This window comes from Ips typographus, linkage group LG4 (assembly GCF_016097725.1).
Source record: "Ips typographus isolate SLU linkage group LG4, UJ_Ityp_2.0, whole genome shotgun sequence".
In the NCBI taxonomy this organism is placed as follows: domain Eukaryota; kingdom Metazoa; phylum Arthropoda; class Insecta; order Coleoptera; family Curculionidae; genus Ips; species Ips typographus.
Genome location: NC_138425.1, coordinates 9,559,677 through 9,586,214, shown reverse-complemented (window position 1 = coordinate 9,586,214; position 26,538 = coordinate 9,559,677). Strand labels below are relative to the sequence as shown.

The 26,538-nt window shown below is 33.9% G+C and overlaps 6 protein-coding genes and 1 long non-coding RNA gene across 11 annotated transcripts; 5 read left to right on the top strand and 2 right to left on the bottom strand.

The window, feature by feature from the left end:
• Positions 1–32: 32 nt before the first annotated feature.
• Positions 33–10,271, bottom strand: LOC145728422 (ATP-binding cassette subfamily C member 4-like). Its single transcript, XM_081978649.1, has 18 exons — positions 10,129–10,271; positions 9,777–10,046; positions 6,636–6,746; positions 6,413–6,559; positions 5,501–5,937; positions 5,259–5,415; positions 5,069–5,199; positions 4,849–5,013; positions 4,486–4,789; positions 3,931–4,432; positions 3,699–3,874; positions 3,395–3,637; positions 2,132–2,354; positions 1,569–1,974; positions 1,243–1,515; positions 1,024–1,180; positions 481–966; positions 33–427 (listed from the first exon to the last, which is right to left on the bottom strand). The coding sequence occupies exons 2-18, from the start codon at positions 9,848–9,850 to the stop codon at positions 370–372; spliced, it is 4,050 nt and encodes a 1,349-aa protein (XP_081834775.1). The 5' UTR covers positions 9,851–10,046; positions 10,129–10,271; the 3' UTR covers positions 33–369.
• Positions 10,272–11,048: 777 nt separating this feature from the next.
• Positions 11,049–13,058, top strand: LOC145728426 (dolichyl-diphosphooligosaccharide--protein glycosyltransferase subunit 1). 2 transcript variants are annotated; one of them, XM_081978653.1, is made up of 7 exons: positions 11,049–11,422; positions 11,487–11,695; positions 11,747–11,904; positions 11,964–12,158; positions 12,261–12,376; positions 12,428–12,650; positions 12,706–13,058. In XM_081978653.1, the coding sequence occupies exons 1-7, from the start codon at positions 11,146–11,148 to the stop codon at positions 12,905–12,907; spliced, it is 1,380 nt and encodes a 459-aa protein (XP_081834779.1). In that variant the 5' UTR covers positions 11,049–11,145; the 3' UTR covers positions 12,908–13,058. The 2 variants fall into 2 exon arrangements, with proteins under 2 accessions (XP_081834779.1, XP_081834778.1); XM_081978652.1 differs by having other exon boundaries at positions 11,050–11,428.
• Positions 13,059–13,261: 203 nt separating this feature from the next.
• On the top strand, positions 13,262–15,345 carry LOC145728529 (regucalcin-like). Of its 2 annotated transcripts, none has more exons than XM_081978834.1 (6): positions 13,262–13,331; positions 14,044–14,238; positions 14,292–14,492; positions 14,554–14,766; positions 14,818–14,996; positions 15,059–15,345. In XM_081978834.1, the coding sequence occupies exons 2-6, from the start codon at positions 14,076–14,078 to the stop codon at positions 15,221–15,223; spliced, it is 921 nt and encodes a 306-aa protein (XP_081834960.1). In that variant the 5' UTR covers positions 13,262–13,331; positions 14,044–14,075; the 3' UTR covers positions 15,224–15,345. The 2 variants fall into 2 exon arrangements, with proteins under 2 accessions (XP_081834960.1, XP_081834959.1); XM_081978833.1 differs by lacking the exon at positions 13,262–13,331 and adding an exon at positions 13,518–13,659.
• A 147-nt stretch (positions 15,346–15,492) lies between these two features.
• On the top strand, positions 15,493–16,954 carry LOC145728530 (regucalcin-like). Its single transcript, XM_081978836.1, has 5 exons — positions 15,493–15,824; positions 15,875–16,075; positions 16,223–16,435; positions 16,485–16,663; positions 16,714–16,954. Exons 1-5 carry the CDS (start codon positions 15,662–15,664, stop codon positions 16,876–16,878), a joined length of 921 nt encoding a protein of 306 aa, XP_081834962.1. The 5' UTR covers positions 15,493–15,661; the 3' UTR covers positions 16,879–16,954.
• A 3-nt stretch (positions 16,955–16,957) lies between these two features.
• Positions 16,958–20,166, top strand: LOC145728525 (discoidin domain-containing receptor tyrosine kinase B-like). The gene is made up of 7 exons (XM_081978824.1): positions 16,958–17,209; positions 17,682–17,852; positions 17,907–18,015; positions 18,070–18,243; positions 18,311–18,576; positions 18,638–19,186; positions 19,245–20,166. Exons 2-7 carry the CDS (start codon positions 17,765–17,767, stop codon positions 19,373–19,375), a joined length of 1,317 nt encoding a protein of 438 aa, XP_081834950.1. The 5' UTR covers positions 16,958–17,209; positions 17,682–17,764; the 3' UTR covers positions 19,376–20,166.
• On the bottom strand, positions 19,726–26,530 carry LOC145728533 (uncharacterized). Its single transcript, XR_014178112.1, has 2 exons — positions 25,893–26,530; positions 19,726–20,230 (listed from the first exon to the last, which is right to left on the bottom strand). It is a non-coding gene; the product is annotated as an uncharacterized LOC145728533 (long non-coding RNA).
• LOC145728526 (serine protease inhibitor 88Ea-like) lies at positions 20,026–25,431 on the top strand. Of its 3 annotated transcripts, none has more exons than XM_081978825.1 (6): positions 20,026–20,166; positions 22,706–23,006; positions 23,063–23,262; positions 23,317–23,549; positions 23,604–23,839; positions 24,873–25,431. In XM_081978825.1, exons 2-6 carry the CDS (start codon positions 22,710–22,712, stop codon positions 25,155–25,157), a joined length of 1,251 nt encoding a protein of 416 aa, XP_081834951.1. In that variant the 5' UTR covers positions 20,026–20,166; positions 22,706–22,709; the 3' UTR covers positions 25,158–25,431. The 3 variants fall into 3 exon arrangements, with proteins under 3 accessions (XP_081834951.1, XP_081834953.1, XP_081834952.1); XM_081978827.1 differs by lacking the exon at positions 24,873–25,431 and adding an exon at positions 24,302–24,704; XM_081978826.1 differs by lacking the exon at positions 20,026–20,166 and adding an exon at positions 22,479–22,633.
• Positions 26,531–26,538: the final 8 nt, after the last annotated feature.

Below are 26,538 nucleotides of genomic sequence, written 5' to 3'. Positions count from 1 at the left end.
AAATTTTTAAGGAAATAAAACAAACGCACAAATTAAAAAGTCGAAAAAATAACTTTATATACTACGATTTTAAAGAATTACCCTTACATAGTTTAAGATAGTATACTAAATAAATAAAAATTAAACTATACAAAAAACGCGCGCGAAGAATTCAAATGGCATTAGGCGTGTTCAATATTTCGAGTAAATTAAATAGGATACATTTAATACTTCTAAAAGACAGACAAAAAAAGTTTAAAAACAATTACTATTAAGTACTGTCCAATGTTTTTTTTGGTACAAAGTTGCTTTTTGTAAGCCTCTATAATACAGGGACACTGGTCCAAAAATATTCATCACAATCTTTGATTCCCTATCTACACTGTTTTATTAATCCTTTTTCTCGTTGGTGTCTCCTTCTTGTGCAGTCACCTCACCATTTGTAAAACTGTAAAAACATATACTCAGTGAAAAATTCAACTGTGATCTAGCAAAACCTACCGGTTTTTATTTTTTTCAAAGGCATCTCGAGCAATTTTCTTTAATTTATCTTCCATATCCGGACCGGTTTGTGCTACCATTTTAGCAAAATAACTATTAGGATTTTCCAGCAGTTCATGAGGAGGGGCGAATTCCACTGCCCTACCGCCATCCATTACTAATGCTCTATCGTAGTCCATGATTGTATTCAACCGGTGAGCGATTGTGATAACAGTACAATTATCAAAAGCATCTCTTATAGTTTTTTGGATTAATGAGTCGGTGTGACGATCCACGTTGGCGGTAGCCTCGTCCATTACCAAAACTTTGTTATTTCGGACAATTGCTCTGGCCAGACAGATCAACTGTCGCTGACCAGCACTAAAGTTGCCACCTCCTTCACTCACCCTAGTATCTAGTGAAACCCCGCTTTGTCTCAATTCCACTCGATCTAAGGCTTTCCACAGTTGTTCATCTGAACACTTCTCGAAAGGATCCAAGTTATATCTAATGTGATATATTTACAGCAATTAGTTAGTTCAGGTTAGGTTAAGTTTTGTTTACCTTAGAGTGGCTGAGAATAAAATAGGCACTTGTGGAATGATGGAAATGGACGATCTGAGAATTCTTAACCCAACTTTGCCAGTGTCAATAGAGTCTATAGCCACCGTACCGTCTACCTCAGCCAGTCGGAAAAGCGTGGCAACCAAAGAGGATTTACCTACATGAAAAAACGATAATGGAAACACCTATAACAAAACAAAATATAAAAAAAATAATCACCTGCTCCAGTTCTTCCAACTACTCCAATTTTCTCTCCTGGTTTAAAATCGACATTTAAATCTCTGATGGAAGGTGGACTTTGATTGGTGTATCTCAAAAAGGCGTGCGAAAACAGGACGTGACCTTTTTGCGGCCAATCTAATGGCGGCCTGTCTCCCGGCAAAGGTTCCCAAGGTCCTTCTTCTTCTAGTTTGGTATATTGAAGAACACGTTCCACACTGGTCATCGTCGAAGACACCTCGGCTGACTGCCGAACACCGTATTGAAGCATACCTGTCAACGGTTTCACGTTTACAACAAGAATTCATTAACGAACAAGCAAATACCAGTTAAAGCCAATGTCTGCGAAATCACTAGACCTACGTCGCCAGCTTTGAGGTTTTCATCACCAAACACGAGAAACTGGAAAGTGGTGAAAGCGAGGAAAATGATGCTGATTATGTCCAAGTAGAATCCTAGCGATTCGCTGGTTGCGCCGAACAGGAACCACGTTCCGGTGTGTTGATCTTGTAACGCATCGAATTCCTGGACTATCAGATTTTGCGCTTTGAAAGCTCGTATAGTTGGTAGACCGTACAAACTGGCCGAAACGTGTGAAAACACCGGCGCTCTAGTGGCTCCCTCAAGTCTTTTGATGTCTTGTCCCGCTTTTAAGTATATCACTCTGGCGTACCAGAAGAAAATACCCAATATGACGGCAGGAACGATCATCCAAGTACTTTTAATAAACACCTAAACCCAAAAATAGTCTAGTAAAGTTAAAATAAAATCTTAAGCATGTTTTAGGAAAATTCCTGTTTTAACCAACACTGTAATAATTCTGAATAGTACTTCAAATAAAAATGTTTTCACTCATACGCCGGGTGAACTAAATAAAGTAAAAACTTACCATGGTCAAGCTACCAAGCATGATGAAAAATATCTGAAGAGTCTCGAGTACGACCTTTGGAAGAACCTCGTCCACAGCACCCATATCTTTAGAAAATCTGTTTAATATACGGCCGCAAGGATTGGTATCGAAAAATCGCATCGGAGCCTTTAAAATGCAATTGAACATTTTGTTGTGCAAAGCTTTGGAGGCGCTCATGCAGACGTTCATAAACAGTGTTGATCTTAAATTAAAACAATGCAGTTAGTTATGTGGTTACGGACTAGTAAAACCTTGTCTTTTCGTTATAGTATAATAAAAACTAATATAAACAGTGTAAAAATAACAAATTTAAAACTGCAAATCAATTTCAGATGAGTTTAAAAATTCTAAAGAATCAATTTTCATTAAAAAAAAAACAAATATTTTAGACATTTTCAGAAAGGAAAAACAGAGTAAAAATGACAAATTGAGAATTACATATTAAACTTACATGAATTTCCAAAAATTATTTCCATAATAAACAAGATGAAAATGGCAAATTAAAAATTACAAATCAATCTTAAGCAGGTTTTACACCAAAAGTTTTAATTCAAAGAAATTGAAAACATTTATTATATCAAATTTTACGCCTCAAATAAATTCATAAACTTTTTGGAGCATAAAGAATTGATTTTACACTTATCAAACTTTTATGTCAAAGCTGTCAATGAAAACAGTTTGACCAACCAAATCAAATGAATTTAGTGTTTAGGTGGTAATAATTACAGATTATTCTTACTTGTTTTTCTGGTATTTTTGATATTTTTATTTTGAAATTTGATAATCATCCTGAATACTGTGTTTATGTATTGAATTCTGCAGCTCTCACTCTCACTTTTTCGTTTTTGTCTGTTGGCAGTTGGCATTACGCAAAACGGCAAGTTTGATCAAATAAGTTAAATGAAAATAGAACCTGTCCTATTCGGCAAAAAAATTCATTTCAACATAAAATTATTTGAAGGTAAATTTGACATAAAATTTTGTTTTACACTGATAAAATACGTCCTTGAAGCAGCTTCATGAATAAATTCACGATTTTCTTTGACATCAAAGAGCGGTGTAAAACCTGCTTTAGATGACCCTAATAAAAAATTCCAAAAAATCGGTTTCCAGAAAAAATTTTTTTAAATTTTTGAAAATGGAAATAACATAACAAATTAAAAATTGTAAATCAATCTTAGATTACTCTAAAAATACCAGAGAATCAAATTTCATAGAAAACTAAATAGCTATAAAACTTACCTTGCTATTGTTAAAATGACAGCAATTATTATTAATCCGGTATAAATGTAGATATAACTAAAAACATCCAATCCATAGACAGGCAGAGGATCCAGATTCCATGTATTGTTGTATATTGAATTGGTAACACTTTCAGGAACAATAGTCGTTGTAATATTAGGAGAGATTGTTGTAACTGTCAAATTAGAAATTAGATCGTCCAGACTGAACAGAGGCTCACTATGATGATCTTCTTGGTTGGTCCTATCACAGATAGAATTAATAATAAATTTATGTTGATTGATAACTTTATGAGTAGAATTACCAGTAAGTAAGCCACATATCAGCAGCGTTACAAGAAGCTTGCGCTAAAATAAACAGAACTATCAAAAAAATCAGTGCGCAAATTGACGATCCGGATTTGTAATATTCGACGTAGGTAGAAGTCTTCAAAGCACCTCTCTCCAATAGTTCATCAGTCTCTTCAGGTTCATCCCAACTCTTACAAATGTTTGATCAATTACAACTGTTAGAATAAAAACATTTTAACTACTCACAGCTAAAGAAGCAATAGATTGCAATGCCAAGGACAATCCGCGGTCACGATCTTCCACTTTCGGCGTTTGTTCCCGATCAACTTTCTGCTCGGCCGCTTGAAACTGCATCTGCTGTTCGATTTCCCGCGACAAAGCGGATAATTCTTCGGAAAGCTCGTCAAAAGTGCCCATGCGTTCGATTTTTCCGTTGTTCATCACGATTATCAAGTCGGCCCCTTTGAGAAACTGTACTTGATGGGTGACCAAAACTCGCGTTTTGCCCTTTAGGAAACCACGAACGCAACCCTCAAATAAATGTTTAGCCACGTGGGTGTCGACGGCACTTAGCGGATCGTCTAGTAGATAAACATCGGCTTCTCTGTATACCGCGCGAGCTAAAGCTACTCGAGCTTTTTGGCCTCCACTTAGGGCGGAGCCTCTTTCACCCACTGAAGTACGATCACCGTGCTGTAGTTGTTCAAAGTCTCGTTTTAATGCGCAGGCTTGCACAGTCACTTTGTATCTGTAAATAGAGAAATGATGACCAGCTGACGATTAGCTAATAATTTAACTTACCTATCTTTGACGAAAGGCACTCCAAACAAAATATTTTGCCTAACACTGGACACAAACAACCATGGCTCCTGAGAGGCATAAGATACATTTCCAACAACTCTAAGAGTACCACTGTTCAAAGGCAATTCTTTCAAAAGAACTTGTAATAAAGAGCTTTTGCCTGAACCAACCGGGCCTACTACACAACACAAAGTACCAGGTTTCAGCTCCATATTTATATCCAACAGGGTTTCCACTATGGGGTTAGGCAACCAACTAGCTGTGGCGTGTTCCAGTTTGATTAAACCATTCTCTATGTTTCCATCTAATATCATTAAAAAAGGAAGTAAGTTTCAAGAACCTGTTAACAAAAACGACAATTACCTTCAAAAGTTGGTGGTTCAGGGTTTTCTTCCAAGTATAAAAATTCCTCTATACGACGCATAGAGACCTTGCACTCTTCATAAGTTGCCAAAGCCAAAGGGAAAAAAATGGCCATATAAAGTTGAACAGTATTTAAAAGTTGAGCCATTGAAAACACAATATCACCTGGTCATAAAACTCTAGTTAATAAAGGAACGTTTTATGTTTCAGACTTTTGTACCTCTTATAGAATTATTCAATAAAACCCAAGTTATCACAGCAATATAAAGGGTGGCCCTTTCCGTAAAAAGCATCAGGGCCAAAGAAAATCCTTTAATGTAGGAAGTTTTTTGAACTATATCAATTTCTAACCTGAAAAAATTAGTAGGTAAGTTGTTTAATTGAACAGAGTAGTCTCAAATGGCACTTACTTTCTGGCATTCTCCACAATTATTTCAAATGGTCTTTCCCAAGCATACATTTTAATTACTTGAATACCGGCCGTAATTTCACTCATCAGTTTAACCCTGTTGTCCGTTAGAGAAGCAATTTGGCCTCGTAATTTACCTTGCATCTTTGATAGATATCCTACAAGAATTTTATTCATAAGAGCCTAATTTTAATAGTTAACACTTTACTCGCAAGTTTCTATGTTTTTGTACTTATATCTCACCTTGAGCTAATACAGCCTGTATAGTAATCGCTCCCATAGATGGCACTGCCGCCAACCCAACGTAGGTCCACATAATGTATGAAGAAATCACAAATATTATAGGAGTGATCCAGAAATAATGAAAAAACCATGAGATCATATCGAAGCGGATTACGTCGTTAGACAGAAGGTTAACTAGCTGACCAGCAGCAGTCTTGCCAAGGGAGGCTTGGTTAAGCCTGAGCAGTTTTCTGTATATTAAAGAACAAGCGGCCACACGGACTCGCATCCCTATTCGTTGCACTCCCATATTACAGTAGTGTTCCATAATGACTTTGGCAAGGGAAAGGCCTACTACAGCCCCTCCTAACATCCAACCACGACCAATATCTTGAAAACTTTCCTTTGGGTTGTCGAAAAACTGAATGTAGTAGGCGAGAAACACGGGGATTAGTAATCTAAAAAAGAAGTGAAGATGCTAAAAATTGATGATTATAATAATATAGTAGAAGTATTTCAGTCATTTAATTTTAATCTGTTTTCTTTTTACTTTTTACCCAGAGATTTTAGATCATTTATTTCAAAATTCCCAAAAAAATTTTCATCATCCACGTTACATCTTTGATGCACCATTTAGGAGATAAACCAAATCATTTATAGTCACTTTTATGCCACGCACTGATCATGCATCGGCATTACTGAAAGTGATGCAAAATTAACGATATTTTTTAATATAACTTTAGTTGCTCACTATGACGCGCTTTACTTTCACAGAATTTTAAATTTTCCTACATCCAAATGTAATAAAGTAGCTTACTAAAGTGTATTTAAACAAAGCTATCACGTTTATCGCTTGATTTAAATAATAATCCAGTAAAACTGCAGCGTAAAGCCTTTTTATTAAGCTACAGCTTTCTGGAATTATTAACTTACCTTATCACTACGCTTTGGATAAATATAAAACCTCCATAGAAAAAATACGACTTGGCAAATGTTTTGAATATGGCTCGTTTCAACCGGGGCTTTCCTGGCTTTTTCTTGTTTGATTTCTGCGCCCTTTTGACTTCTTTATCCCAATTTCTAAAAAATTATTCGATTTAGAATTAATAAAATCCACATAAATAATTTAATGCAGTTTTAAACAAGTAGTTGGTACCTTTCCAAAGCATCTCCAAGTGGACCGGATAAATCTGGGCGTGTGCTATTGTAAATATCTTTAACTTCCAAGTCTTTTTTATAGCCAGTTTTGAAAAATGGAAGAACCCAGCTGAAACAAATAGACAATAGTTAAACTCTCCATTAAACACAAGGCTTAGTGTCCAAACAAATTCGTTACGTAAAAATCAATCTCCTTATACAATAAAATTGGTGCTATTAATGCTTTCAAAGACATACATGTAGACAATTATTTGCAACAAGTAATCCTTATAGAGTGTTTCAGCTTTAAAGACTGTAATAAGAGTTCAATTGAGTTGAATTAATGGCCCATTCAAGCAAAACAACACTGAGTCAGACGTAATCACGCCAATATTTCACATACTAGCGTGGTATGAATTACTCACAAGTTACTAAAACAAAAACAATAGTAAAGTATAATGCAAACATCTTTTTACCGCATGGCGTTTCGTAAACGTTTGAATTAGCACAGGAAAAACCCTTCATAGTTCAACAAGTTGATTGATATTTAGTTAATCACGAAAAGTTAAACACAATCTAGTTTGAGTACTCTACATTTGTAGTATTTGCATAAAATAGGGGATTATGCCTGAATGAAATTCTGCTATATTAAATGAAGATAATATTGATGGTATATAGGTAAATAAGAAGTTACAATATTTGACTTTAAAAGCTGATGATGATGAAAGCCAGGACACCAAAGGTTATTTAGGATAAGACATTTTTAAGGACTACCTGCCCTAAGGTAGGAATTGCATTTTGCAATAAAGTTTACTGTAAAACAACAATGTGCAGCATTTAGAATTTTTTCACTAATATTTACTATTATGAATAATAGACTACTGATGCTTTCATATGCAAAAGCATTTAAAACTGAACATTTTTTTTCAATTTTGTTTTCAAAGTAAACTTTCCTAATATATGCATTTTCTATTTCAACACCTGGAAAGCCAACTTCAGGTTATTTCCAGTTTCATAAATTATGTAAATGAAATGCTCAGTTTATCACCATCAATTATACAGTTGCACCATTATAAGGGAAATGAGACAGATAATCTCATTCATTCATTCTCAATTCATTTAACATACAATTGTATCAAATATTATAAAATAAAAAAAGCTTCAATCAATACAGCTATGTTTACTAGCAGAAGATTACACTTAACTGTAAATTCAATGTCAAAGTAATGGTTAATTTTACTACCGCTATTTGTACCGTAAAATTTGAAGCTTTAATCAATCCCTAGATATAAAAATATTGTTGTTCTGTAGAATTAAAAAATGCCACTTCAATTTTTTTTAACCAAGTAAGCTTTATTGTAATTACTGTGGACAGGAAATGACGTCAATAATCCAAATATCCGCAAAACAAGAACAATTAATTGTACCCAATTTTTAACAATTAAGTAAATCAACAAGCTCTCCGTAGATTGTAAAAAAGAAACAAAAATATGACTATTTTTCACTTTTATTCAACAAATTGCTTACTTACTGATACAGATAATCAACTAATAACCTTCAATAATTGTGATAAATTTCACAAAAACAACTAAATTACATAATTACCATGAACTAACAATGTATTGTCAAAGCTAGAAATTTTTAATTGCTTCACATAACTGGTTAATTGAACCCCAGAAAACGACCTTTAGGTTAATCTGTGATAAGAGTTCAGATTGTGTTGGTCTGCTTTATTGAATTTGTTAAAGAAACTTGACTTGAAGCCAATTTAAACTTGAAAAATAATCGATTACAAAACAGTTTATAATCAAGTGGCTCACGGCGTCGTTTCTTCTGGTTTGTGATTTCGGATCCAAAAGCCTTAATTATAATTGAAAAGTCACGTGACCTTCCTGTGATTTTGTAATCATTGTGCCATGTGATTTTTAAATCATAACGCATCTGGATCCAAAATCATGGGTCAAAAGTTTCAGGTATTTCACCAAATTGGAGTATGAACCTCGTACAAAGTTATTTTTATGCTGCCAAATAGTTGCAAATAATTGAAATAGTGTTAGTTAAGAATGCACACATTATAAATAAACATCAATTTTAACTTTGTCTCTCTTATCAACAAATATTTGAAGGTAAATAAGTTTAGAATAAACAATAAATCCACTCTGTCTGCAATATGTATGTAGTAAACTGAATTTATAAGGATAGTGGCAAAATAAAAATCCCTTTTCTGACTTTTATTTGCTTTCCAAAAATAAACTATTAGATTAGAACCTATGGAACTGGTGAATGTATGTGGAATTTTTTATACAAGTATTTTTAGTTTATATTTGAACCAAGTCAAGTAATTGAAGCAATTTTTTTGTGATGTTTACTGAAGTAATTGATAATTAAATTGTATTACCAAGAAAATGATTACAAAAAGTCATCATGTATCAAAAGGGTCATTATGTATCAAAACTAATTAGAAGAACCAATATCCCTGTACCAAGAACAGAAGTATTTTTTCAAACCTATATTTGCTGGTATATTTGGCCTAAGAATGCAGCACCTGGTATATCTTTAAGTTAGCTGTTAAGCAACCCCAACTTGCTACATAAAGCTCAGGTAAAAATTCTTCATCATTCTTTTACAATAGAAAGACCCAAAATGCTTACAATGAACCTAGAAAAAATCAATTTCACCACAATTATGGTAAAACTTTCACTCTTTAGGGTTAGTTTTCCAATTATTCTAGAAAGAAGGGTACTACTATAAGGTTTAATGTGCTGTTTCAGAGAGTAAAATCAACACTTGGCAGGTCAACTTCAAGGTCATTTTCAAGTGACTACAGGGGATCACTCTTAATTGAGTAACTATTGCAATTAAATTGAATTCTAAGTGGACCTCATCAATAAAATTAAATCTTAAGTAAATGAACTACAGTTAACAAACACTGGTCATACATTTTTGTATGGCAGTTACACATCACAGTTTGTTTAAACTTTAAGGGCAATATAAAAACTAAAGTAACTCCAGACTAGGCCTAAAATATGTATTTCCTTTAGTTCAACATAATTAGAAACTTCTAGAAGGTTTTTATTTAATCATAACATTCATTATAAAAGCTGTCATAGAATTTGGTTAGGGCCTGATCAAAGTACAGGTAAAGTAGATGTAAACTTACCAGAAAAATAGTCTGTTGCAAAAGTTCGCTTTAATTTCGGGACTAGGATTATCAAATTTCTTTGTGGTGTCCATTTCACCACCACCTAGCAGTTTTTACACTGCTCTAGTTGTTCAAAAGCAAAAGCCCCTTGTCGGCTTTAGCACAGCGTATTTTCAATCTCACACCTTTTACCTAAACATTTAAAACGATAACGCACACTCGGTTAAAGCGTGACAACTCGAAGCTAAACCATTTGTAGTATGAATGATCTATCATACAACGTGCCAGCTAAAAATAGAAAAAAAGGGATTTTTTTATCCAATAGATGCGAATTGGGAGAAATAAATGTTAGGTTAGAAATTTGCGTTACCTGTCAATCGACCCACACCAAAAGATACACAAACTTGTAAAAGCAAATGACCAATGCCAAATGCCATTGAGTAACAGGAAGAAGCAGAGCATCCCCTCCCTTTTACTAGTAGGAGTATCCCTAGCCAAATCATCAAGTGATTGGTTAGGTAAACAAATTGTTTTAATTACGTCATAAATAAGGTCATTGCTCTACTGCTCAATCAAATTAATCAAAAGGACCATGATGACCCCGAACTTCTAGCGGTTATCAACTTTTTTGAATCAATAATCAAACGTAATGACCATTCCACAGATATAGTTTAAAATCGTATAACCTGTGCGTAAAACTTTCTATTTGTTCCCTAAACTCATAGAGATAGAGTTATGCAAATGCATTCAGTACCTTTGTTCGGGTTCATGATTTTGTACCGATCAGGAACTGTTCTCTAACTGATTTGGGCCATCTGTATAGATGGGATAAGTATTGATTTACAATACTATAACAAATTATCATGCAAATGGTCCAAACCCATATTCGAAACAGTTCAGAAGCAATAACCCGAATCAAACTAATATCAAATTATCAAATCAATCAAAAATTATCAAATAGTTCGTACTAGTCCCAGGGAACTCTTCCGTTATTGTTGGTACTTGCCAGATAATTTCAACACGTTTCCATTTTCGTATCAAGAATGCTGTGTTTTCTGTCATGTGACCGTGGTATTCATAAGGAACAATACGGTCACATGACATAGTGTCTCAAGTCTTGGTTCAGTAAAAATTAATTTGTGTATCAGTTTCTACAAAACATAAAAAACTACAAATCGTTGTTTCTTGTGGCTGATTAATCGTTAATTGATTACTATCCATCCGATTTTCGTAAATTGAAAATTTCTTCTTTCTCTTCTTTGACCGTCAATGTCAACATTAACAAATTAACCATTTCCAGTCAGCGTTTGACACGTCAACTTGATGTTTTTGTAATTTGTAAAGAGGTTGCTTTACTTTTTAAGTGGTTTGTGGAAAAATTAATACCATGTGGAAAATACTGGCCCTCTTAGGGTTATTCGCCCTTTCAAATGCAGTGGAAAACATCAATCAGAGTATAATTAATAAAAACATTGAGCGAACCATTGATTTACAGTCGCAACTGGTCAAAATTACCGGCACTGTGACCATAGAGAACACCGGTAAACAGGGTGTAGGTTCCTACCTTTTGAGCTTCGAAAAGGACTTACAGGGCATTATCAGTTATGTGGGCGTCCAGGATTCTCAGAAAAATCCGCTGAAGGCCAGTCCTACTTCTGTTACTGGTAGGGGTAAGTTGTATATGAAACTACTGAGAAATAGGGTTTTAATCATGTAAGTTGCTTCTAGATGCTGAAGAAGTTTTCTACAATGTGCAGCTTAGGCAAAACATTGAGCCTGGCAAAACTTCTACCATTATCTTTGAAGTTGTACTCACTAAAGCACTTTTACCTTACCCAAGCAGTATTACTCAAAAGGAGAAGCAACTGGTTAGGTACTTTGGAAACAACTACTTCTACTCTCCTTACTTGACTCGTTCACAGAAAACTGAGGTTTTAGTAAGTTACAAGACACTATTTTAGTCTTTTACTAATATTTTTGTTGTTCAGGTTAGCTCAAGATCAGTAGAAAACTACAGCAAGTTGAAACCAGTCACTCAGACTGACTCAGCCATTACTTATGGACCTTATGAGAATATTGCTGCTTTCACTAAAGAAGAATTGACAGTTCACTTTGAAAATAATGCTCCATTTTTAACAGTAACTAAGTAATTTACTTCTACAATTATGAGTAAAGGAAATTAGAGAGTTAATTTGCTGTACCTAGGTTGGAGAGGACCATTGAAGTTTCCCACTGGGGCAACATTGCTGTTGAAGAGAGTATTGAAATCAGACATACAGGAGCAAAGCTGAAAGGACCATTTTCTAGATATGATTATCAAAGAGATGCCACTGCTAATCATCATAGTGTGAGAAGCTACAGAACCATTCTACCTCCATTGGCACATAGCATATATTACAGGTAGGTTATATAACATGAAAAATGGTTTGAAAGTCTTTAATTGCTGTACTTTAAGAAGTAGAATCATTACTACTTACTTACTTTGCATTATTTATTGACTAGGGACATGAATGGAAATATTTCAACTTCAACTGTAAGACCACACAAAGAATATGTTGAACTGGAATTAAGACCAAGATTTCCATTGTTTGGTGGATGGCAAAGCTCCTATATCTTAGGTAATATTAATATAAAATTGCCAGTACAATTTTAAATGTTGATTCATTTAGGCTACAGTGTTCCAAGTTACCCTTACTTGTTCAAAAAATCGTCAGGAGAATTTGTGTTAAAAGTTCGTTTACTAGACCATGTATTTGATGATATGGTGGTTGATGAACTAGAAACTCGAATTGTTTTACCTGTTGGAGTATCAAATGTTAAAGTTAAAGCTCCTTTTGAGGTCACCAGATTGCCTGACGGTGTTGCCTATAAATACCTTGATAATATTGGCAGGTAAGTTTTTTTTGCAGCAAACTTTGTCTTTGTTTGTCAACAAGTATGTTTACAGGACTGTTATTAGAGCATCTAAGCGCAACTTGGTAGAGCAGCATATCCAAGACATTGAAATAACATACACGTGGAAAACTCACTTATTGTTGCATGAACCGATTTTAGTTTCAATTGCGTTGTTTTTAGTTTTTCTTGCTGTAATTATTTATGTGAGATTGGACTTTTCTATTGGGCGTCCAGAACACTCGAAAAAGGAGTAAAATATACAATTTTTGTATTTTCTTCTTATTGGAGGCATTACTTTTAAAGTAAAGATGCGGTCATTGTTAAACAATAAGTATTCATAGTGAATGTTTTGTACACGAATCACACGTTTGAAATTGTTACCGAAATATAAATGTGTAAAGATTATCTTAGTTTTTTATTAAATTTTCCTGTCTGGCCCCTAAGACATTCTTAACTCGGAAATGTATACTAATTAAGAAACTTGGCGTATTTTATACTTTATTAGTGCAAATAATCTAAATAGAATCATAATTTTAAGAGTGTTAATATAACATGGAAATTTTGCTTTTACCGGGCCTGCGTAAACTCCGCAAATAAAATCGATTTATAAATAGGATCTGCAGTTCACGTAACAAATATTCTAGAGAAACCAGTAATAATCTGGTACTTAATTAAAAAGTGACTATACCTAATTAAACATATTTTACATAGAAAAATCTGCGTTTGTGAATGAGGACAACGAAATATGCATTTACAACACAATTTATTATAATGATTTTGCTAAAAATTGAAACAAGTTGTTTTCTGCTTTAACAAATGTGATAACACTTAGCAAATCCATAAATTACCATTTTTATGACATGTTGTAAGGTATATAATAAGATGGCTTAATAATATACCTGTAATAGTATATGGTAAATGCATTTTCGTTCGCACAGTGCCAAACATATTGCCAGAGATCATTTACAAATAACTAGGTACCCTGTCAATTTTATTTTATATTTAGGTAAGTACAACCTGTGGTACTATTTACTACTAGTCGTAGTAATCGTTTATAAGATCTTACTAAGTATTTTTTGAATTAATAAGTTCAGCAAAGAATCAAAAACTTGGAGGTGGTTAGTTTGACTTTTTGGTGGATCAAAGTTTATTGTCAAAGTAGTATTGACATAATTAACAATGTGTTTTTTGCAGACCATTCAAAGAGTTTCTAGTAAATAAAAGTAAAGCAACGTCCTTTGTAGGACTACATAAAAATGATTAAATTATAAATACATATTTTTTTAGTTTATGTTTGAACGATTTTTACCCTATTTAGAGCACTGCCAGTTTGCCTTACCTATTAACCTCTCGTACAAAAAAAATAATTTAAAATCTGTTAAAAATACAGCATTCCTAACCAAATCGACGACACTAGCAACAATGGCTCCCGAAGTTGCGAGAATCAAGGAAATTCCTAATATAGAGCTTGGTGAAGGTCCTCACTGGGATATCCAAACTCAAAGTTTATACTTTGTGGACATATTCGGAAAGGCTGTTCATAAATACATTCCAGCTTCTGGAAAACACTATAAAGCTGCAGTAGGTACGTATCCTACCGTACAATATACGATTTCGAATAAATTTTCATGCTTAAAGGCAACCAGGTATCGATAATTATCCCAGTGAAGGGAAACTGTCAGCAATTTCTCGTCTCTTTGGAAAGGGACATCAGCATAATTACCTGGGACGGGGTTTCAGAAAAGCCGTCCAAAATTGAGAAAATTAGTGAAGTAGATGTGGGTACTAAAAATAGGATGAATGATGGTAAATGTGATGGTGTAGGACGGTTATGGGTAGGTAAGGACAACTAATTATCCTGCTTATTACTGTAATATTGTATTTTTGTGGTTGAAATTAGGTACAATGGGCCCTGAACCAATCAACGGTCACGTTGAACCGTGGCTTGGTTCGCTCTATACACTAACAAAAGGGAAACTTGATACTCATCTCACAAAAGTGGGTATTTCGAATGGATTAACGTTTAGTAGCGACTATAAGAAATTCTACTACACCGATACATTAACGGGTCGTGTTGACCAGTTCGATTATGATATCGATACGGGCAGTATTTGTAAGTTAGTTTCATTTCCATCCATTTCAACCCATAATATAGTACATCTAGCAAACAGAACTCCAATTCTAACTTTGGAGAAACACGGAATTGAAGGCGCTCCCGATGGAATAACAATAGACGCAGACGGAAACTTGTGGATGGCTATTTTCAACGGTTACAAAGTGATCAAGTTTGATCCGAGAAAACCTGAAACTCTTTTACAGACCATTGATATTCCCGCCAAACAAGTATATGCTTTAAAGTTTTTTTTAAGTTCATGTATCACTCTTTTATTGATTTCATTATTCAGGTCACTTCTCTGGCGTGGGGTGGTCAAAATTTAGATATTCTTTATGTAACCACGGCTGGATTTACTGTGGACGGTTTAGAGCTACCTCCACCTGATCATGGAGCTACATACCAAATTACTGGCTTAGGGACCAAAGGAATACCGATGGATAGTTTTTGTCCATAGAATTAAAACTATTTCTAATAAAATAGTTTAGTTTAAACAAAGCGATGTTTGCTACTTTATCATTCAATTCAAGTGACGTTACTTTTGTGTTCTATCGATTATATGGTCGTCAGTAACAGAAACTTCTTTCATTTTGATAGTAATAAAGGTCATAGATAATACCGTAATGCATAAACATATTACGTAACTCGCTCTCTCTGTCTTATCATAATGGATTTGGGTTTATTTATGTCACAGTAATACAGCCATAAAATCCCGCACTAAATGGATATAGAGTATAATACACTGTGGTACAGTGTATGTCCAATTTGTTTGCGGCCGATACGTCGTTTTGAAGGTCAAAAATATTCACTTTCGCTCGGTAGAAGATAATAATGATGTTTAGGAATCTTTTAATCGTTCACCAGAGTCGTTGATAAATAACAGGGAAGAGTTAAAATGGCTCCAACAGTAAAAAAAATACCGGAAATTCCCAATTTGGAACTTGGCGAAGGCCCTCATTGGGATGTTGAAACTCAGAGTCTGTATTTGGTTGATATATTTGGAAAATCAGTTCACAAATACGTACCATCTACCGGTCAACATACAAAAGCGGTTTTCGGTAAGTAATGGATGTTTCCTATTAGCAAAATTTTAATTATTTTGTTTTAGAAAAGCCGGTTTCAATTATCATTCCTGTGCAAGGCCAAAGAGACAAATTTATAGTCAGTTTGGAACGGGAAATCAGCATTCTGACCTGGGACGGACGCACTGGAAAAATTTCTGATGTACAAACCTTAGCCGAAGTAGATAAAGGCACTGAAAATAGACTAAACGATGGAAAATGTGACCCAAATGGTCGCTTATGGACAGGTAATGTATATTCTTAGTTTTGATAGTGTCCAGATGAATTGGTACCTGAGTTATTTTACCAGTATGGTATTGATATAGCAATCACTTTTATATTGCCAGTATTTTCAGTAAGATGTTTTTTCATTTCATTTATGGTTTTTCATACAGGTACCATGGGTCATGAACCAGAAAATGGCCATTGCGTACCACAATCCGGTGCTCTTTACTCACTATCAAAAGGGGTGTTAAAACAACACGTCCAGCAAATTGGTATTTCTAATGGTTTAGCTTGGAATCTGGCCTTGAAGAAGTTCTACTACATTGACAGTTTTGCTTTTACAGTTGACGAATTTGATTACGATCTTGTTACTGGAGACATTTGTAAGTTTTATCATTAATATGAAATATAATTCTAAAGTAAAGTTTTTAGCTAACCGACGTCCTGTTTTCACACTAAAAAATCATGGACTAGATGGTCTTCCTGATGGAATGACCATTGACAAGGACGGTAACTTGTGGATTGCAATTTTCAACGGTTATAAAGTCATCAAGATTGATCCTAGAAAACCTGAAACACTGCTCCAGACTATTAAAATTCCTGCAAAACAGGTAAACTTAATGTTGCAAAAAGTTAAACGAAATAAAAATCGATAATTTAGGTAACCTCAGTGGTTTGGGGAGGAGTAGACTTAGATGTTTTGTACGTTACTAGTGCAAGTTTTACTGTTGATGGAGTAGAACTGCCTCCTCCATATCACGGCGCTACTTTCCAAGTGACTGGATTGGGTACTAAAGGACTTCCCTCTGACAGTTTTGTTTTATGAAAAGTTTAAAATACTTTAAGTACTAAGAGAAGTTATAAATGTTTAAGCATAATTAAATGGCAATTTCTTTTTAAAACTTAATTATTTTGGACCAGAGCTGTACTATACTCTACATTAAATGATCAGTTGTATAAAAAAAACTGCTATTTTTAGCATTATTATCATTTTTGGTAAAATGTAACAAACTAACAGAGTAATTTTTATATATTACTACTTATATCTAAGAGTAAATATTGACACATGCTGATTAGCTCCAAAAATCCGCAAAACTGCAATGGAAAATCGATATTGGTGTTGTGCAGTTGTGGAAGCTATTGGATTAGTTAGAAAGGTAACATTGGTACTAATGTTAAATGAACATAATGTACTTCATTATATAACATTTATTGCATTAAAACAACTTAGATTTTAAAGGCAAGGTTCTTTATTATAACAAAGTTTTCAGTTGAAGGTTGAGAAATTGAATTTAATAAACACAAATTATTTATTTTATTTTTGAACAAACACTTCTTTTCTCAAAATCATCAGTACATAGTTTTTTGCAGTTTTTTGGCCCATGTAGTTTTGGTAACTGTGTTTCGTCATTATTTTTAGTTAGTATTATTATTAGAGTTTTCTTTTGAATGTGAGCACAATTTACGTTCCTTTCAGAGTCATCTACCACACCTAAATTTTAGGTGTGGCGTAAAAATTAAACCAACATTAGACGTTATATCATTTAAGTATAGATAAAATAATTTTTCAACATTTAAGATTTGTAGTTTAGATACTTGAAACAGGACTGAAACTCTACTTATTTTTAGATCTATAGAAGGGTGGTGGTGCATGCTGTGATACCAGCTCCAACTAATAACCACCCATTACAACTTTTAACTGATAATGAATTATGACAATAATTACCATAAGAAAATGTTCATTGCTTTTGACTGTAATTTTGATTGTCCTATTTATTCAGGTTTACGGTTTAGAAGATCGTAAGTTATATTTTTAAAAATGTAGAATTAGGACCAAACCGACTATTGTTTTAGAGGAGCACTGTTTTACTCCCATTACTTTGTCAAAAAAAATGATTAAAGACGAACAGTATTCAGCAAGCTCAACATTAAACCACGTTATGCATGGACCTCACAAAGCAAGGTATAAACTAATTTATATCAGTATTTTTGTCTTCTTTTCATTATGATTACATAGGTTTAGTGAAAATTCGAGATGGTGCCCTGATAATAATTTCATCATTCAACAAAGTAGGCAATGGGTAGAAATAGATTTGAAAGAAGTTTTTATGATTAAAGCTCTAACAATTGATGCAACATTTTTAAATTTGAGCAGACCCGATTTCCAGTATTATGACTTTGAATACTATAGGTATGATGTGTGTATGCATTTTTTGAAGCACAGTAAAAGGATATTCGGTTAAAAATTCATATTTCAGACCAAAACTTCGTTCATGGATATCCAAATGGGGAATAATGGTGGCAGACCAAAAATTCAATCAAACGTTCAATTTCAAACATCCTGTATGGGCTAGCAAGATTCGACTTGTACCTCATAGATATTCTAACGAGGTTCCTTGCATTTCGTTGGAACTGTTTGGTTGTTTATGGACCAAAGGTATAATCAGCTATGAGATGCCAGTGAACGATTTGGGAGACAAAAAGTGTTATGATGGAAAAACAGAAGATGGTTTCAAGAAGAATGGTAAGAAGAATAAAATTCTGACAATAATTTGTATACAAAATTTTCTAGTCTTTTGTTACAGGTTTGGGACAATTGGTTGATGGTAAAGTAGTGTCTCAAAATAGTCAGGATGCTATGGATGGATGGTTGGCTTGGAAAAATGACAGTCTGAATGGTCTTCCGCTGAAATTCACATACGAATTTGATCAACTGCATGAGTTTCACTCAGTCGTTGTTTCTGTAAAATTCGATGAATTGAAAGAAATCAAAGGATTTTCATATTTGGAAGCGTACTTTAGTAACGATGGCCTTCATTACAACGATGAACCTCTAAGACACTACTCATACCAGTACACACCTTTATTAAGTATTCAAAACATTAGTGTCGATCTTAAAAGAAATACCGGACGTTTTGTGATTCTTAAGCTTTATTTTGCTGGACGCTGGATGCATACCAGCGAAATCAATTTTGAAAGCAACATGTTAAATCCTTCAAAACTTGCCAGAGTACTAGTGAAAGTCGTTGCAATTACAGCGTTCCTGCTTTGTCTGATACCACTTGCGCCATTACTGTACTATTTGATAATGAGACGAAAATGTTTAATCCTGTTCCAAAACAGTGGAGGTTTAAGTAAGAAAATGATCCCGTGAAAATAACGAACGCAGAGTTTCACCTTTTTACCTTCCAGAATGTTTGCAACAGAAAAATCTGCAACTTGATAAACCTATGAACATGGATTGTTACGACCATGATGATGGACTATATGAAAAAGTCAGATATTCCAAAATCGAAAAACATGAAGACATGGATTATATATAAGATTCAATTTATTTATATTTTATTTTATCGCTTATTCATTTACTGTAGGTAGTGACGTAACAGTCACTACATTTTACTTTAACTGACTGACAGCGGGTGTTCTGAACCAGTAATCGCACGTGAGTAATGACTAATTACTCACGGGAAGGTAATGGGTGTTATTATCTATTCAAAACTAGTAAATAATAATCATATTATTAAAGAAACGTAGAAAAATCAATTGTTCAACTAATTTTTTTTTTAAATGTGGTATTCAAAAAAATTCAAAGTAGTGATTGATTATAATCATATTATAATATAAAAAAAAATAAAATATCAGATTTATGATTAATGTTTAAAATTAATATTTGAAAAAACAGATTTAATGCAGCAAAGAACAAAGTTTACGTACAAGGTGAGTAACAGTGCAAAAGAAGCTATGTCAACAAACGCGTTTACAGAAAAATTTACAGAACAAACAAAACAAGCATTAAGCAAGGTCTCTCTCAGCAAAAAGGCCATTCATTGAATCATTGGTGTGCGCCACTGGTACTGGTCGAGTCGGCTATTGGTTACCACCATCAGAAGTAAACTGGTACCGGTGAAATATTTTGGTTCGTCATCAAAATCACGCAAACCAGTTTGTGTTTTCCAAAGAAGCTAGTTTTACGCTGAACTGCGGGTCGGTAGACGTTAGTAAACATCGGGTACTTACCGTTGTAGTACCAACATTTCGACAGCAACTTGATTGTTTAGTGAATAAATTTATTGTATTTTCGGGAAATGTTAAGATAGTACTATCCCACTTTAAGGTAAGTTTACCGTTAAAGGTACTCAATAAAAAATGAAAGTAAAATTGCTTGGGTCAACTTGTACCTGCGAAAGAAAAGTAAAAACGTGCATTTAGCCCCTTTCAAAGCAGTTTAGCAATAAATAATTCCACAACTAAAATCCAAAAGTAAAGTTCATTAGATTATTTGATCAAATAACAAGACTAAGTAAACAATTGTGCAATAATCGCTTTTTCTAGTGAAAAGAAAAATGTGTATTGTTGTATCAACTTAATTTTTAACATAAGCTACAGTCAGAATCTTAGAATACAAAAAAGTGTATACGTAAGTCTATTTTTTTCTAACTAATATACCTATACCATCAAGAGGACAGCAACAATCAAATTTGCAACAATCAAAGTGAGAATTGAGCAATCAAGTAAAATTTTTGTTTTTATATTAGGAAACCATTGGGAACAGGACAGTTTACACATGCATAAATTTACTTGTGTCAATAAAAACTCCTGTGCAAGTAAATTAAATCTGCACGTGCAAACTTTTCTTTAAGTTAATTATAATCTTCGAAAAGTCCAAGAAGAGTTTGTTAAGTCACTGAATGAGCATTCATACTTTTCATAAAAATACCATATTGGCTGTAATAATTATATTAAAACCCCAATAAGAAAACTGTTTCGTTATTAACTGATGTCTAAATTCTGAATAAAATCTAATGGAACTAACTAAAATGATCCCCAATTCTCAATTGTTTAAGTTAATGTTTTTTGTTTTGCAGTCTAGTGATAATAATTAATTATGGTGGTTAATGAACCGTTATTATTATATCAACACCTCTGGGTCATCCTGTATAGTTTTAACTCTTATTTTATATGAAAACTAAACATTTTATGAAACTTGTCAGACACAACATACTTAGTAAGTAAGCACACTGTTAGTGTCAATGTGATATTGCATATTATATTACAACCATTTGACTTTTAACTAGATCAAGTAATTTCTTATAGATAAGTTGTGTTAAAATTCACAAAGCTTTGGGGCACCCTGATATTAGTCCAGTGGGATTTCCCAACTACATACATGTCCGCATGCATTTTGCAAGCTATTTATCTTTATTGACCAATCAAAAAAACCATAATTTTGATTTCCTAAGACTGTGACACTATTGTTTAAACGTGACTGTATAAATAAGTTGCCAACCATAAATGGACTTATTTACATTTTAAAGAATGAAATTTCCTGGAAGCAGGCTATTAATTGATTTATTCGATTCGTGGGTTTTTCCTCATCTTTGTACAATATTTAAAATGTATTTTCCGGAAGAATTTCATAAGCGAGGTTTTGTCATTGTTTTTGGACAATTGAAATTCCGTTTCCGTTTAACAGTATTTTTTTTTCATTGAAAGCAACCTCTAAAAATAATAGTGCACAATATAATTAGCATTATTACGCTTGGCAGACTATTAACTCACAGGCTTGTTATTGTTATTCTAATTTAGTGTAAAAATAGTAAAATTCCTGTTGAAGTCAGTTCACTGTGGTGAGATTTACGCAAATACTGCATGTGTGAACTTACCATGACATGAAAAATATCATTTAACAATAAATAACTCGCAGAGCAAAAACGTAATTAATGAATTATTAATTTACTTCTGCATATTTAATTAATTGATCTTTACCAAGGGGTACTTCCCAGAACAACTCTTTAATGTCGTTTTTTAGGTATTCACTGAGACAGCACCTTGTAAGTAACAGCGCTGATTGATCCGGTTAAAGTTTGATCGGGTACTAGGTCAAGGTACTACTGCCACGAATATTTTGGCGATTATCCAACCGTGATTTTGTTTTGCAAATTATTAGAAAGCAGCCTTAACCCAAAACAAGTACTTACTGCTCTTGACATTGTATATTAAATTTCACATCTTACATCTTGAATTCGAATTAGGTTTTTATGAATAAGTGACCATGAAAAGTCCCAGTGCATCCCACGTAGACTAGCTAATAAAGCAATGATTTGTACCGTTTTAAGATAATCAGGGTTTTCCCGTTGAAACAAATAAATAATCTTTAATTGTCCCGAGTTGTTATTAAAGATAAACAGCTCGAAAACTGGATAACATGTATTACAGAGACGTACTAATTATTAATGAAATAACGTAAGACAGAAAGTCCTGATGCTTTCACCTTTATATTCGCAATAAGTAAAATCAATCATCTTTATTTAAGTGCATATTGCTTAATCGATACCTTTCAGTTTCACTTAAAAACACAAGTCAAAGATATTTTCATGTTGTCTTACACCACTTTGTTTTTAAATAAACTGTCTACATCTTCAATGAAGGCGTTAATTTTTTTAGAGATCGCCCAACAGTACGTCACTGTATGTTTTGAGAAAGTGTTGCTTATTATGGGTCATCAACTTTCTTTCTTCTGTTTCTGATATTAGCAAACGATGTTCAGTAGTGTACGCGGATGTTGAATATCCACAGTGAGGGTAGAAACCTTAAAAATAAAGAAACTGAACAAACTCATTGTAAGAATAAAATTTTTTAAATTAAACTTACAGAAAAATGAACACCAAAGCTACCATTTTGCTGATGCTGATCGCCATCAGTGCAGCCCAACAGCCTGCTTGTTTCCAACCATTCGGAAATAATCCACCAGCAATAAATGCCTACGCCAATCTGTATGGGGGCCAACAAGATTTTTCGTTGGCTTTACTAAACGCCATCAACAAACTTATGCCTAAAGAAAATTTGTTTTTCTCTCCTTATTCCACTTATCATGCTTTGCTCATTGCCTATTTTATGGCCGGTGGACAGACTGAGGCTTATTTAAGAAAAGTTTTGAGACTGGGTGAAAACCAAGTAAGTTTTTTATTTAAGTAGTGTAATTGATTTGTACTAATATTTTATTTTTTAAGCACAAAGGAGACATCTATAGTGCCTACAAATTGGATAAATTCCGAACTAGTTTTATGGCTAACGATGCAGCCCCTTACGAATTTACTAGTGCCAATAAAATCTACGTGGCTAATGACATAAGAGTGAGGGATTGCGTAGTGGCTGATTTTCCAGATGAACTGGAGATGTTCCCTTTCAAGACTGATCCCGAAGGTTCAAGGTAGCATACAACCAACATCGTATAAAATTGTCTTTATTAATATTGGGATTCCAGACAGTCTATTAACGGATGGGTGGAAAACACCACTCATCATATGATCAAAGACTTACTACCTCCAGGAAGCATTGACCCCACCACCAGTCTGGTGCTAGTTAACGCAGCTTATTTTAAAGGCATTTGGGAGAACAAATTCAATCCCAACTTGACTAAACCCGAGATCTTCTACGTCAGCCCGACTAAACAGATTATGGTAGACATGATGCATGTTGAAGGAACTTTCAGACATGGTAGCAATTTAATTTTTTTGTTAAATCATCGACATTACTACAAATTGATTACAGACATATCAGAAACACTTGGAGCACATATCTTGGAACTGCCCTACCAAGGTGACAATATTAGTATGTATATTTTGCTGCCACCCTTTTCCAATACCGAGGATTCCATCGATGCCACTTTGAAGAACCTGAACTTGGATAACTTTAAAAAACTGGTTGGAAAGGATTCTTTGGTATCCAGGATTGTTCAAGTAGCTTTGCCTAAATTTAGCTTGGAGACTACCATCGAATTAGTTCCGGTAAGTTGTATGTTTTTTGTCGTGAAATAAACCTCTTGTAATGTATGTTTAGTACTCACATATTGTTTTTGCAAAAGTTACTAATACGATTAATAACAAATACAATCTACTGTTAATGCTGTATAAAGTTGATTCTGCAGTATGTCCAGATTAATAAAAGTTGGTGTGAACTTTATAGTTATGACATGCAATCTCAAGATAAAAATGTTTTATTGCTATATGACCTGGCTTTTTACAGTAACAATAATGGTTTTAATGATACTCTACAACCCTTGATTACTTTATATATCAAGTTGGATTATTCATTTACTGTCTTCACTGAGTTATACGAGTCAACACTATATCTTCAGCACTTTTCCTCTCTTTTGTAATTAAAAACGACATTAGTAAAGAAGTTTGGTTGATATAATTGTAAATAGATCTGCGCTGGGGTGGCACTAACACAAACTTTTTGCACGGTAGGTTCTCGAATCGCTTGGTGTTGGCAACCTTTTCAAAGAAAATTCGAACTTTCAAACGCTAACCGACCAAAAAGTTTCGGTGGGCGAAGGGATTCACAAAGCCAGGATCGAAATTAACGAGCATGGCGCCCACGCCGCCGCCGCCACCGCCTTTTTGACATGGAGGATGAGCGATGACGAAGATCTAGTGCAATTTAGATGTGATAAACCTTTCATCTATCTGATCTTTAACGCTAAGTCAAACACTATCCTGTTTACTGGGGTGTTTAGAAGGCCTTCTTAAGGGTAGTTTTGTGATACTGTTCTCTTACTTTGCCTATGATATTGTGTGTTACTAATACGTGTATAAGAACTGACTAATTTTGTAAGTGTACGCAATAACAATTATGCTTTTTTCAACTAAAGTTAGTGTTTTTTTTTTACGTATACACAAAACATAATCAACCAAAAATAAAACCAGCTTAGAGAAGAGTGCTCAGCTCAACGTGATACATATACGCTTCAATGGAAAAAAAAGTTTTAGGCCACCCCATACTTTTTAATTGACATTTTTAATTAACAATTTATTCCAGGTTCTAGAAAACATGGGTATTGGTGATCTGTTCAAACCAACGGGAAACTTGACATCCTTGATTGAAGAGGGAGCTCTGACCTTAGGAGATGCTTTACATAAAGCTAAAATTGAAGTGAATGAAGAAGGTACTAAGGCAGCGGCAACAACGGTTTTGTTCAGTTTTCGCTCCAGCAGACCAGCGGAACCCGCTCAGTTTGTCTGTAACCATCCTTTCATATACTTTGTCTATGACAAAGTGGCGGAAGCTATTCTCTTCGGAGGCGTTTTCAGGAGACCGCACTAAAACTGTGATCTTGTCCTTTTTGTTAACTAATTTATTATTAAGTGTCACGTGAATATAGGTATATTATAGTTAGTTTGTAAAGTGCTTCAAAGGCAATTGGCAATACTAAATTAAAGCTTTTGTTTTTTGGTTGTTTAAATTTAATAATTTATTTACACCACAGGCAAGACATCAAAAATCCATCTTAAAGTATTAAAAGTTAAGAAACTTATTGTATGTTCGTCTTAAATTGTTTTACTAAATAAAATTGAATAATAAAGCTAAAAAATATTAATACTGATTTTTTAATTATTAGGTGACAAAATAAAGGATTTTGTAAACTGTTCAGAAATTAGTTTTTTAAAAACAAAATCTTAATTTAAGTTAGATATTTATAATGATATGGGACATTGGTGTACAAATATCTTGACATATGGCGAAAGCACTATGTATACTTCCCCTACATAAAATTAAGGGTTTAATCGGTGAGCAACACTTTATTGTTGTCTGTGTAACTATGGTTGCCTATCAAACAGCGCAAGTCCTAGTACTTATTCCAAAACTAAAGGATAATAGGCTGACATAAACAATAACTTTATTAAATTTAGTTTGAAAATAATTTAAAAGTTTACTACTTTACTTAATGCAATACTATTAATTAGTCATGTTTAGTTTTGGCTTTTGACTTTGGTATCAGGGGGATTGACGGCCAATGTCCGGTGGCCTGATTTTACGTCATCACGCGTCACCAATTACCCAGCCCAGAATAGAACACGCCACGCAACGTGGCCCAAACCTCCAAGGTCCACATTCAAGTCTAGACTAGTACCCGCTAGTGTATACGCACTAAAATCCTCCTAGTCCGAAATTCCAATGAAATTAATTTTTTAAATAGCGCTCCAGATATGTTTTGTTGCATATTTCGGCGACAGTTAGAATGAGAAAGATATACCCATACAGCGTGCTCAGAACATATTTACCATACTTAACTGTCTGTTACTGTACTTTTTTTCGGGAACGTCACCTCATTAGATTACACCCAGTTACAGCCTTGATACTTGTCACGTCACTTAAAACGTATGATTTTATGGAAAGAGGTTGAAAGGAAAGCCGTTTTTAAATATTATTTTACGACTGCGCTCCAATACGTAAATGAGTTGCTGACTCACAATCACCACGTGACTTAACGTAATCGATTGTCATTTTTTCCATTAGGAATGCAGTTAGGGAACTTAACCAGTGGCGTTGCATTTCACTATTATTAGTGCAAATTAAAGTATGAACAAAATACATCAGTCAAATTTGGGGTCCATGTAGAAAATTTTTAAGATTTTTTTTGAAGCTTATAATGATTATTAAAAATACAGATCTGGAAAACAAATTCTATGAAAAATTAAGATCT